We start from the raw sequence: 14,317 nt of genomic DNA on the forward strand, positions 1-14,317 counted from the left end.
TATTAATTTATATTGTACATTTTAGGTAAAAGCATTAGCTAAATGAAATTCGAGATTTTGGATGCTTGCCCCTCCTTTAATGCAAATAATTTTTCTCCAGGTGAAAATCATAAGCCTAATTTCTAAGAAAAGTAATAATACACCTCTCTTCAAATAAGCCGCATGATTTGAGGTATGATTTATGTCCATAGCACAAACTGCGTGGGACGAATTACATGACAAAATGTTCTGGTTAGGACCTTGTTCAAATCCCTAATCCTAAAAGGATTTGGATTTCTGTAAAAGCATTGGCTAAATGAAAATGAGTTATTTATGATATGTATTATTTTTTCTTTCTAGGTAATGTTTACTGAGGAAGATGTGAAGTTCTATTTGGCTGAGTTGGCCTTGGCTTTGGATCATCTTCATAGTCTGGGCATCATCTACCGTGATCTTAAACCAGAGAAGTAAGACCAAACCCCATGTTTTATCAGTAAATGGCAATCATGTGTTCTAATCTACATTGTAGCCAACTTAAGTACCCTAGATAGTGACCTTATGCCTACAAGGCCAGAAGATTGACCTTGTGTTGATAACCTAAGCACAAGCTCGATTGGACATAATGTTCAGGAGGGCTTAAGTCCTGCATTCTCAAGCAGCGGTATAATCCACATCGGGATTAGAGTCAAAAGAACTCTGTGAAACTCTCATGTAATTACAGTCATAATTCAGAGGTTCAAACTGGGTGATGCAACCGCCCAGAGAGCTTCCTGTGCTGCTCCTGTTTCTTTGGTGCAGTTACAGCAGCATCTGCGTTGTGTCCTTCTTCTGGATTCAGAGTGCTTGTCAAAGCTTATTCCATTACATTACACTGAAATGTGTGCAGGGCTCAACAGTAAAGATGACATTCTTTGATGAGCCTTGTCGAGGCTTATTACGTACAAGTGGTTATTCTTCAAACATTTGATATTGTCGTATGTACTGAATATTTTTCTAACTTCTGCTGACTTGAGCATTTCACATATTTAACAATACGTAGCTGGCTAATCTAGATGCATTTTATGTAATTGCGAGAATGACCAGTGAAAATATTTCTAATAAGCAATGTTTATGCCATTGTTTTTATTCTTGGAGTAACATTATGGGCAGTTTACAGCTATTATTGCGAATCATATGTAGCAAGTTGTTTGTTTGTTTGATTGAAAAAAAAAAAGGGAGGGGGTTACATGAAAGTATATTTTTTCTAAAAATCCCCATAAGAAACTATTAAAGTATTTTAACTATTAAAAATGAATTTATTGACTTGTTTTAAATATTACAACATTATAAAACTAGCAACATTCAGTCCTGATCAAATAAATAAATAAAAGAATAATGTATATGTTTAGTTAGTTACAAAAAATAAACTTTTATTTAACAAGGACAAGCTAAATTGATCAAAAGGGACATTTATAATGTTATTAAAGATTCTGTTTCAAATAAATGCTGTTCTTTTTATTCGTCAAGGAATAGAAAAAAAACATCCTGAAACAGTTTAGACTAAAATGTTAAGCAGCACAACTGTTTTCAACACTGATAATAACAAGAAATGGGTCTTGAGCACCAGAACAGCATATTAGAATGATTTCTGAAGGATCATGTGACACTGAAGACTGGAGTAATGATGCTGAACATTCAGTTTTGCCATCACAGGAATAAATAACACTTTAAAATGTAGTGAATTGTAATATTTCACTGTACTTCTGATGCAGCCATGGTGAGCAGAATAGACTTCTTTTAAAACTGTGAATCCAAAACAGTTGAATGCTTGTGTATAGTGTATATACACTGCCCTCCAAAAGTTTGGAAACACCCCAACCTTCCTAAACCTTCCAGCAAGACAATGACCCCAAGCACACTTCCAAGCTTATCCTATTTGGAGAGGAAACAGTCAGCTAGCATCATGTCTGTCATGGAATGGCCCCCCAATCACCCGACCTCAACCCAATTGAGCTACTATGGGAGAAACTGGACCGTGATGTCCGTAAGAAGTGTCCAACCAGTGTGAATTATCTTTGGGCAATCCTTCAGGAGGCTTGGAGTAATATACCGTATCAAGTCAATGTTTGAATAAACTGACAGCTCAGATGCCCAGATTATGCAGAGCTGTAATAGCTGCTAATGGTGGATATTTTGATGAATCTAAAAAAAAAAAACAAATCTATGTATAAACTGTTTATGTAATAAAATATGTTTTCTTAGTTTGTGTTGTCCATTATCAATGCAAAATTATCACAAATTAAAAAGGATTCATGCCAATATTGTCCAAAACCCCACTTTTCTAGTGCGTTTCCAAAGTTTTGGAGGGCAGTGTACTACTACAGTATTGTATAATCTACCACACCTGTAGGCCTGTGGGTTATCAACAAACAGAGTTCTTAAGAGACCTCTTAGAGGAAATTATAAATGTACCATTAAGCTTTTCCATTGTTGGATTCATTGAAGTAAACATGGCAACCACATGAGTAAGCTAATACAATCAATGTCATTCTGAAAAACCATTCCTGACCTAGGCCAGCAGAAAAATGATGAATGACTACTAGCTCTTTAATAGAATCCTTCCTCTGCTCCCACTTGCAGTAATGCTCTTTCATGGCTTGTCTCTCTCATATCTACTCAAACAATGGGCCAAAACCAAGCTCACCTGCACTCTGAATGGGATCTCTTGGGAGATTCATTGCTGGAAATAATGAAAGGGACACTCCATACACTAGAAGAGCTATTCCTTCTGGCTCTCGTCGGAGAAGGGGAAAATGGAGATGGCCTGAGAGCAGGTCTCGCTGGAGCACTCTATTTCTCTTAAGGGCACACTGTTCTGAGACCTATCATAGGTGATTAATGGCATATAGGCAGAGGCAATTCAAAGGACACTGCACCATGTACATTCATTAAGAAAATATATCCTCAATCTTTTCACCCCTGCACACTTACAAGAGCTTTAAAGGAAGTGTAGCATTTACCTTGTTAAACTATGATAGCCATGATTGTGGTATTTAACTATATTTTTATTTCATTCAATGTTATTATTATTTTATTTACATATAGTGGTGGCCAAAATTATTAGAACACTGGTATTTCCACCAGCTAAAAAATGGTTTAAGTCAGTTATTTCTATTTTTTGTTGTGGTGTGTCAGTAGGAAATATCAGTTTACATTTCCAAACATTCATTTCGCTACCACTGTGTTTATTATTACTGTTCTTTTTATTTTAGGTGATTGTAAGTTTTCTTCTAAACTAGTCTGTTCTAGGTTGGTTGGAGAAAGATTGAAATTTCAAAAATGCATTGTCTCTGTAAAAATAAATATATTAATTCATGAAAATAAAAATAATTATCAAAAAAGAAAGTGCAACATTATGAATCCTATTTCAGAGTAACGGTAAAGTTATGTTATTATATTTTTATAATCAGTTTTAATGTCTTTTCATGCATAATCTTGTGGATTAAATATTTAATTACACAAAAAATAACTAAATGAATGCATGCAAGATACAATTATTCATATTCATTGTAAATCTTTATTACTGTGTTAATATGGCAAGTTGTGATGTTGCTCTGCTTTTCTTAAAAAACTCTACTTTTTAAGATGTTATTGAACATAGTTTTGTACTATTGCAGGGAATTAATAAATGTCCTCTCTATCTCATTTTAATTCTGTAGCTGCTCTCTATACCGTAATATAGAAATGAAATGTAATCCACTTTTGTTTCACCTTCCCAGCATTCTCCTTGATGAAGAAGGCCACATAAAAATCACAGGTAAGCAGGATTTTTGTTTCATTTGCTCTCACCACATGACCCAACTCTTTATGTTTGTCATCGGTCCAAGGCGCCGGGTGTTGATGGTTTAATATCTTCTCTGTGCTCTCAGATTTTGGCCTGAGCAAAGAGGCAATCGACCATGACAAACGAGCGTACTCGTTCTGCGGGACCATCGAGTACATGGCCCCAGAGGTGGTCAATAGACGAGGTCACACTCAAAGTGCTGACTGGTGGTCCTTTGGCGTCTTAATGGTAAGTGTCCTTGCAGATTGTGAAGGATCATAGTGGGCTATGTGAGCACTGCAGTGTTTTAGTGTTATGAGCGTGTGTAGAACTAGCCTAGGGTTGAAGGATAATGTGGCTGCAGCTCTGTGGGGTTCCTACAGCCCATTTTGGTGCTAAATTATTAAGTACATTATATTAGTTTGATTATGTTATTTTAATGCATTAACTAGCCTTACTATGCTGCATTCTATTCAACTCAGAATTTTACATGGTGAACTGCATTTGATTTTTATTTTGCTCACTTGAAGGCAAGGTGTAAAAAAAGGTGTGATATAGCTAAAAATGTATATCTTGATATTTTTTCAAAGTTAAAAGGGTGATTTTTGCCCCCATGAAACAGTGTCTTGTTGTCTTCAGAGCCATCTTTATGATTTGGTTTCTGTGTAGACCTGTGCATTCGTCTCTCACGTCAACACTGCATGTGTGAATCAGTGGGCGGGGCTAAACAGGCAGTGATGTAGAAGCAGGCGTTGATGATCTTCTGCGGAGGCGGTGTTTAGCCGCACTATTTCATCATAGAGTGGTACATTTCTAAAGTTGTTGTTTTGGCAGATTGGCTTCAATATAAGCTGTTTTTAGACTAACAACAAATTTTGAGTTCTAAAACTTTTATAAAAATATATAAATATGAAAATTATACAAAAATGCAGTCCTCCTTATAAAAAGTTGTTGTTCTTTGAAGAGCACAGAAATACATGAAGAGCAAAGAAACAACACAAATTTCATAGAACAAGTGGCAGGTGTATTATTTAGCAAAACTTAGTGGTCTTACCTATTTGGTCATACAGTATCAGATTTTAACACTGTCAAACATTACATTTTCAGATTCAGTACCGCATTTGAATACTGGTGTAAATCCAGAAACTCTGCAATGTGTAGCTAGTTAGAAGAAAAAGAAGAAGAAAAAATAACCACACAAAAATGCTTTTGTCCCCATTTTTAATTTGGATAATAAGTGCGATTTCAGGGATATTTTGAACACTAAACTGGGAAATGTCCCTAGTTTCCACTTCAGAATCTGGTCACCATTTGTTAAGAAGGAATATTCCATATCTGACTACTTTTTGTTCTTTTTTGTTACACAATATACAAACAGGAATGAGAACATGAAAATACATATCATTCAACATCCCCACCTATCTTCCCTCCCTCACCCAATATATCTGACTTGGAGTGAAACACAGCATCAGGAAGAGTGGCTAACCTTTAACTAAACAAATAAAACACTTAGCATTAGGTCTGAAAATTACATTTATCAGACACTTCCTCACAAGATATGCATCAGTGGATCTCTTCTTGCTGCTGCACTGGGCCACAGATTCTTCTATTAATTCAAAAAAGATCTGCTTAGGCAAAAACCCCTTTTATTATTGCCCTGAGCTGTTGCCGGTAATTGCTTCTAGATGAGGGTACGTCCTCTGAGAAATTCCATTTCCTCAGAAGCAACTCACAGCCATTGTTGGAGAAAATCATTTTTGAAGAGGTGCACACTTATAGGTTTCAAGAGCTCAGATGGATACGACACCTGATTTGAAGAGCTTGTGATTAATGTTGAGATGAGACTTCTAATTAAAAATGTTTAAGGTGAGGTGTAATTTATGCTCGACTAGCTGCACCCACCAAATCTACAATGGGGGCTTACTGGACCATAATATGCAGCCAAACCTTGACCCATTGGGCAGACAAAACACAACTTGCTCAGCAACATGACCTTTTGTGGTACAGACATTAACCAGATAACCTTTAAAAGTCTGACAGTGAATGCAGGACATACAGACTGTTTATAGGATTAAATTGATTGATTAGTGTTGCGTTCAAAGTTCTCTAAGCTCTACTTTAGTAGATCATTTTAAACTGTATTATCACCCAGCTCTAAGTATAAATAAATTTGACCTGAGTTGTTGTTTGGTGAAATTGTGGAATCTCTCTTTAAAACTACAGCCCATTTAACTGGCTCACTTCTAAATATCCACAACATAACCCAGCCTTAAAATTAATTCACTCACAGGGAAAAGTGTTACATAAGAGGGAGCATGCTAAGACAGATTTGGTTTCACAGTATGCGCTGTTACTGTGCAGCAGTGCTGAATACACACTTCTCTTATTGTATCATCCGTAAATAAACTTGCTAGAGCAAAGCCTGATGCTTCTATTACTGTCCCCAGTTTGAAATGCTGACTGGATCCCTGCCATTTCAAGGCAAAGACCGCAAAGAGACAATGGCACTTATTCTCAAGTAAGACTTATTGTTGTATTTGTGCATTTTCTGACAGCCTAATGTTTTTTTTTGTTTGGTTTTAATCTTGGTTTAAAGATTTGTAATTCTAAAGCTGTGCTCACAAATGGATCTGTCGAGATGATTTGTGATGTTTGTGTCTATGTATTAAAGTCTCATTTATTTTCAGAAATAAATAACAGATTTAATGTTTGTTTGTTTGTTTTTTTCTCAGGGCAAAACTCGGCATGCCGCAGTTCCTCAGCCCAGAAGTCCAGAGTTTACTGCGGGCTCTTTTCAAAAGAAACCCTTCCAATAGATTAGGTAGGCTACCGTGCATGCACCAAACACTGCCTTAAACCAACTAATATTCAATTCACCTAGCTTCAGTCTCTCCTCCATAAGACCATCCTAATCCAGCAAAGATGGTTTGACAGTCTTAAGTTCATTAACTAGTTCATTTAACTAGTTATCAGTTCCAGAGGCACAGTTGGTTAAGCGTGTGTCATACTAGTTTTGATGCGATCGACCTGGGTTCGAATCTGCCTTTTTTCTCCCTTTTCAAATTTCAGATCACATTAGAAAAGCATTTATTTTTCATAAAAATGAAGGAAATAATCAAAAAGTTGAAAATAAATGTATCGGGTAGATGTAGTGAGGGCTTTATTGTGGCATCCATTTAATAATTTGAATTAAAATTATAATTTACGCTCAATAAGTTATTATTGCATACTGTTTTATAATGTACTACAATACTGAGGTGCAGATAATTGCCACTATTTGCAATAAGTAGTATAAATAGCAGAAAATCCTGATATTTTAACATAGTGTAAATAGAATATATGAATATTCGCACTTAGTGTAAATAGCATATCACTAAAAAATACTGCTATTTTCACTTAGTCTAAATAGAATCCATTGCTATTTTTACTTAGTGTGAATACCATCTATCGCTAAGAAAATATGCTATTTTCACTTAGTGTAATTTAAAGTGTGGATTTACTAATGTTGTCATGACATAACGTCTCCGTTCCCTCCATCAGGGAATGAGGGTTACGTACGCAACCGAGACGTTTTTCTCTTGTTTTGCCTTGGTTTGAGTATTGTTGTTTGTCTTCCACCTGTGTCTGGTTAATTATCTTGTTCAACCTGTGTGCGCATATATATATATATATACCCTCTGTTTGGTTCAGTCCATTGTATGTTTGGTTTTTTGTTTTTTGTATTTTGTTCCTTTGCAGTTTTCCTGGTACTCTCTGTTTAGCCTGTTTATTAAATGAATTGCTGTTTACTAGGATCCTCTTCAACACTCCTCTTTCATCATACATTAACCAGCATAACATGTTTAGACACCATTTCTTATAGCACATGCAATAAAATATTTCTTATATTATTTATGTCTCACCTAAAGCCTTATTTTGGACTGCGTTAATGTATTTAGAAGAAAAAAAACATACATAAAATAACACATTAAAAGAGCTTATTTCAATTGCCTAGGGGCCATCAAAGACCAGCAAATCACTGATTTAAGCTGTTTATTCCAGTAGAAGTGTAAACAATGAAATGATATGAAATGCTGAGCACAATAAATGTATCTGATGGCCACAGTGATACCTCTTTTAGTTGAACATAGTATAAAGCAATTGTACATTGTTCTTACGACAGCAGCAGTGGGCATGAATCTCATTTTAGTCAGAGATGATTTCCTGTGTGAATGACTGCAGACAGACTTCCAGACGCTGCTACTGAATGTTTGTCAAAGCCGAGATTGAATTTAGCTGGGTGAATCATTTTATCCATAATTTATAAGGCCATCAAGATAAATGATAAATGCCATCGAGACCTTGTGTTGACTGTGGCTTAATATTCTTCTGTCTCAGATTAGTTGTATACATGCCAGCCAGGTCCTGACTCGCTCGTGTATGACTACTAACATAGTTTGAATGGTAAAAATGAAAATGAAATAGTTAATGAGGTGGAATAGTGTTGTGCGGTAGAGCGCAACAGTAGGTTTACTGAAATAAAAAACCTATTTACTTTGTTCAGAGAGAAAATGATTTTAGTGATAATATGTTCACCTTTTAGGACAGATCTACCATGAGCTCTGAAGTTGCTAAAGTGATAATTCACCATTGTCAAGATGGGCTTTTAATAAGACTTGCAGCAGTAATGCAAAAATTAAAAAAAATTTTTTTTATAAAATCGGTGTGACATGACTAGAGAAAAAGGGCTGTGTCATTCTTTTTCGCCAAAAACACCCATAATGAACTTTTGATTTTGGTGCAGTTGATCTAAAACATGGAAAAAGAGTAAACACTGTTCATTTACATATACTAAAGACCAGTGTCCAGGGTAGCACATTACAAGGAACACGAGTTACGTAATCAGATTACTTTTTCAAGTAACACAGTACTTTTTAATTTACAAGAAAATAATAGTTACTTTGTTTTCCCATGTATTGACTAGCAGCCCTCTACTACTGTACAGATGTGAATTTACATTTCGTTCAGCCTGGGGATTATTTATTTCACTTTTGGTGTGAAATAGCTTTTAACATTTGCCAAAAATAGAACTTTACATTAAAAACAAACAAGCAATTCCAGCCCAGATGAGAAAAAGTAACACGCAAAAAAATACATAATGCTTTACTTTCCATAAAAAGAAACTAAGTAACGCAATTAGTTACTTCTTTAGGAAGTAACACAATATTGTAATGCAATACTTTTAAAAGTAACTTTCCCGAACACTTCTAAAGACAATGACTAGATTTATATGTGCACCAATAATGTGATGATTTCCAACAATCAGAGAAAGGAAGATGTTTGCATGACTTGAACGTACAGTGTAAGAAATCAACATTTGTCTGTGATGTGTCATGTGTCTATATTACTAAATGCGGCAAAACATGTTGTAAACAGAAACCTTTGAAGCTCTCCTGAGCATAAACACGAATATGCATTGGAGCGTATGTCAAATCTGTTTCAAATCACAGCCAAAGAGCTCAGCCATGACCACCGTCAATGCTTTTTGCAGCCAGCTGTTATAGCATCTGCTAACAGGGGCTAACTGGGTTATGCTAACCGGACAAACCTTGACTAGTTAGTTACGCATTATAGCACAGGACTTTTAGATTCCTATTTGTTGGGGCTTTAAAAGTTTAGCTAAAGCAAGTGGGACACAGAGCTGTAGAGGATTTTAGCAGAGTGCTTTCAACATTTGTCTGACTCAAAGACAGACTGATGGGAATCTTATCCTTTAAATAGTTTTTTTTGTGACAGATGGGTTTTAGAAGAGTTTTGTTTTATGAGGCATTTTATCCCATCCAGAATATAAAAAAAATGCCTGTACAACCTGTTATCTGACTGAATGTTTCTGGATGTTTTGCAGGTGCAGGACCTGATGGAGTGGAAGAAATCAAGCGACATATATTTTTTGCAAGAATAGACTGGAATGTGAGTTCCAAACCTTGTACATAATACTATGTGATATTTTGTAATGTTAATCAGTCTTGAATATGCAGGCTGGTAAATCGTGTGTAATATTGTGACTGGGGCCTTATTCGTAGCATACTGTTTTCTGCATAGTGCATTTTAAACAGGTTTCTAGTAATAAATCCTAAATTATTGAATTCTGCTAACAATTTTTAAAGCATAAATGCCATGCGAAGTGGACCTCACTGGGTATCTTAAGTGAGATTCCAATACATAGAGACCATACAGTAAATTCTCAGTTTGAAGGGAGCTATGAACAGCATTGGGATTAAGGAAACATCTCTTCACAGGATGTTTCAGAGGGAAATTTACCCAACAGTCATTGCACATCACTCCAGCACTTTAAGAAGTTTGAATAAAGTAATGTTTGTCCATCATGTCAGAAATAAAAACAGTTAATTTGCATTGTTGGGGAAAGTTACTTTTTAAAGTAATACATTACAATACTGTGTTACTCCATAAAAACGTAATTGTGTTACTTAGTTACATTTTATGGAAAGTACTGCATTACGATAGTTTAGCATTACATTTTGTCACCTGACCTGGGCTTGCTTATTTGTTTTTTAATAAGAAATGCACTACTTTGAAAGTTACTTGAAAAAGTAATCTGATTACATAATTATCATTACTTGTAATGCATTACCCCCAACACTGTTCATTTGTATTCATAGTGATTTTCAAAATCATTCACATGATTTTCACATTTAAAATACTTAAAATACTAGAAATTATTTAAAAAAATACTGTGTACCTTTTAAACCTTTATTTTTTTTATTATTATTTTGAATGATCAACCATTAAAGTAATATTTTAATATTCAGACATAAACATAAATGCTATATTTATTTACTTTTGACTAATCCAACACTTAGTTCACATAGCTTTTGATTTTTAATGTTCTATTAAATTACTACTCAAAATTTACAGGAAGCTCCATTATGCCTTGATCCATTTTTTTCTGTAACATGTATAACCTCTAACATTGGTGTATGTGTCTTAAATGATGTATTTTTGGTCAACAGAAATTGTACAGACGAGAAATCAAGCCTCCCTTCAAACCAGCAGTGGGCCGACCAGAGGACACATTCCACTTTGATCCTGAGTTTACATCCCGCACACCGACAGGTGACGCAAATTGCAGTTGATTTTCAGATAGGCCTAATTCACGTAACACTCATATGCTATTTTAATTAAATTATGGCTGGAAGAATCATTGTAGGTGTTTGCTTTCAAGCGGCATAGACAATGTGATAGACAGCAAGCTGGAAACTGTTCTTACATAACAGTCTGTGCCCAGCAAGCACAGCGAGAGTGCAAAAACAAATTAGAGTGAACTGCAGCAGCAGAACCTGTTTACCAAGAGCCCTCAGGTCCTGCCGCATAGTGCACCCAGTCAATTCATACTGCTCAGATTGGATCAATTGTGTGTTTCCATTCATAGAGAGACTGTGTCCTTGTTGCCTTTCTAAATATGTTTGTATCTGTGTGTGTCTGCAGACTCTCCCGGTGTTCCACCCAGCGCTAACGCACACCAGCTCTTCCGCGGCTTCAGCTTTGTGGCCTCTAACCTGGATCAAGAACAGCCACTGGCTGAGATCAAGCAAACCTCTGTAAACCCCATTGTACAGGTGAGCAGGACTCTGAGAACTTGTATAGTGTTGCATGCTGGCAACCATCCCATCCACAACTGCACAGTGACGTGCTAAAATCAACTCAAAATATCTTCCAACTGAAAAGAAACATGCTAAAAGCCACTCAAAATACCTTAACAAATGTATAACAAATAAAAGCCATTCAAAATAAAATGAACAATTCTGAATGCTAATGTATTAGCGACCAGTAAAAAATAAAAAAACAAACACTTAAAACGTCATAGTGACATGCAAATAATAATAAAAAACTTAAAATACCTTAGCGCATTTAGAGACATGTTAAATCAACTCAAAATACCGCAACCACATAGCGAAATGTTAAAAGTCACTGAAATATGTGACCCTGGACCACAAAACCAGTCATAAGGGTCAAATTTTCAAAATTGAAATTTATACATTAAATCTGAATAAATAAGCGTTCTATCAATGTATGGTTTGTTAGGATAGGACAATATTTGGCCGAGATACAACTATTTGAAAATCTGGAATCTGAGGGTGCAAAAAATCAAAATATTGATAAAATTGTCCAAATGAAGTTCTTAGCAATGCATATTACTAATCAAAAATTAAGTTTTCTTTACTTAATATCCTAATGATTTTTGGCATAAAAGAAAAATCAATAATTTTGACCCATGCAATGTATTTTTGGCTATTGCGGTCCAGGGTCACATACCTTCAAACTACATAGCGACATGCTAAAAAACACTCAGAATACCTTACCAAACATATAACTACTAAAAGCCATTCAAAATACTTCAGCAGCATGTAAAAACACTTAAAATACTTTAGCATTTGAAGCAACATGCTAAAATCTACACATATACAGCAAAATGTATAGTAAAATACAAACAAATCACTCACAATATCTCAATAACTGCAGACCAACATGCTAAAAGCACCTTAGCAAACCTAAAGCTTCTAAAAGCCATTCAAAATAAATTATCAACCACAAGGCAACATGCAAAAAACACTTAAAAAACCGTAGCACATGTACTTTAGCAACTTGCTAAAATCAACTCGAAATACCACAAATGCATAGTGAAATGTTAAAAATCACTCAGAATACTTAGCAACTGCATAGCGGTGTGCTAAAAGCCACTCAAAATATTGAGTGTATATACCAAATAAAAGCCATTAATAATACTTTAACCATTAACCATGTAGCAACATGCTAAAATCAACTCTAAATATGGCATAGTAAAATGCTAAAAAAACACTCAAAATACCTTAGCAACTGCATAAAAGTACCATAGAAACCACCCACATCACCTAATCATCAATGCAGCAAATTTTGCACTAGCAAACATCACCTTCCATTTCTTCAGAAAATGTACAAATTTATTTTCTTTCGTGATGCAAGATAAAAGTGAGTGAGGAAAAAGAAGCAATATTTCCCTTATGCATGCTTTGCTACATTGAGGGCTAGTTGCTGACATATAAGAAATATTGCAGTCAGCCAAGCCAAAGTTGTTTTATGTATCCGTTTAACCTTGGTCTGGCTAATTCAGACAGATTCCTCTGGGAAGCACTGCTGCGTTGCACAGCACAAAACAAGAAGAAAGAGAAGGAAAAAAAGAGCCCTGTGTTACATAAGCTGAACTTATTCTGCCAGATGGTTCATACCTGAAGATCTGCTTTATTGAAGTGTCTGCTCTGAGGTGGCAGTGACTGGAATGAGACGTATTGATTGGCAGGGATGCAGTGGCACACGAGCGGATATCTGCTCTGCGGTGCCGTTGTCTAGATCATTCTGATCTGATGTGGCATCTGCCGAGCATACGATATTAACTTACTCTGATAGCGCTCATGAACATGCATGAGTGCAGCTATTTGTGGAGAATTTCTAAACCTGTGTCGTGAATTGCTTTTGTTTTCGGGAGGCGTTTCAATTACCTGAAGATGCTGTCGGTTACTTGTATCTTTGACGTATATGTCTGTTTCACTTTTAACTGATGGTAAATGTATCTCCATGCACTGTTACAAAGCACTGAAGACTAGATTTGTATTTCCTGAAAGAAAAAAGCTGGCTGCAAGGCAGCAAAAGAATGGTGGTAAAGTTTAAGGGAAATTTAGGTATTAGGTTTTGGTTTTATGCATGGCAGTACAGGGGGTTTTAGAAGTACTGTGAGGTATAAAAATTGCACTTGCTGCACATAAGCCCCTGTCCCCAGAAAAAAAAAAAAAAAAGATTCCGTTGATCTATATGTGCGCATTTTAAGATGTCTGGAAGGTGCAAAATTTGTATTACAATAGCTTTAAACCAGTATATTTCATTTTTGTCTCTTGTGAAAAGATTTGGGGAAAAACGTCAACACACAGTAATGAAAACCTTTATATAAAAATAGCATTTGGGTTTACAGTGACAAAGGAACAGATTGACTTATTGTCAAAAGAGGCAATTAAGAAAATTAGAGGAAACAAGTATTGAAAAATAGTTAAAGAACTAGAATTTATTGTTAAGTAATGCACTTGACCTATTTGCACACTTTGTTTTAAGGTCCAGTTCTTGCAGTTAACAAACCATTAACTATGACATTTGCCTCATATATACACTATATTGCCAAAAGTATTGGATCACCAAACACCAATGACTTGTATAGACACTATAAGGACAAAAGTGTTGGGACCCCTTCTTTAGAACAGAAAAAGGCAACAAAACTGTGGCAACAAAGATGGAAACATAATTCATGTATTTAAAAATTGTATTTCCATCTCTGTTGCAACAGTTTTGGACGTGTCTAAAATGACAGTACCCTTATGTCATTGGTGTTTGGTGATGAGTTTTTGGCTCAAGGTCTGCATTTAAAGTCACACCAGAGGAGTTCAGCTGGGATCAGGACTTGTCTTTCTGCAGACCAGTCAAGTTCTTCCACACCGACTCAATCAATCATGTCTT

At 35.6% G+C, this 14,317-nt stretch overlaps 1 protein-coding gene across 1 annotated transcript in view; it reads left to right on the plus strand.

The window, feature by feature from the left end:
* Positions 1-14,317, plus strand: part of LOC306884600 (ribosomal protein S6 kinase alpha-2-like) — a 56,745-nt gene that overhangs the window by 31,264 nt on the left and 11,164 nt on the right. Inside the window, exons 6-13 of the mRNA XM_079440598.1 lie at positions 340-446; positions 3,738-3,775; positions 3,888-4,030; positions 6,229-6,299; positions 6,514-6,602; positions 9,666-9,730; positions 10,792-10,894; positions 11,267-11,397. Of these exons, the coding sequence (XP_079296724.1) occupies positions 340-446; positions 3,738-3,775; positions 3,888-4,030; positions 6,229-6,299; positions 6,514-6,602; positions 9,666-9,730; positions 10,792-10,894; positions 11,267-11,397 (747 nt within the window). The remainder of the gene's footprint in view (positions 1-339; positions 447-3,737; positions 3,776-3,887; positions 4,031-6,228; positions 6,300-6,513; positions 6,603-9,665; positions 9,731-10,791; positions 10,895-11,266; positions 11,398-14,317) is intronic.

This window comes from Barbus barbus, assembly GCF_936440315.1.
Source record: "Barbus barbus genome assembly, chromosome: 18".
In the NCBI taxonomy this organism is placed as follows: Eukaryota; Metazoa; Chordata; class Actinopteri; order Cypriniformes; family Cyprinidae; genus Barbus; species Barbus barbus.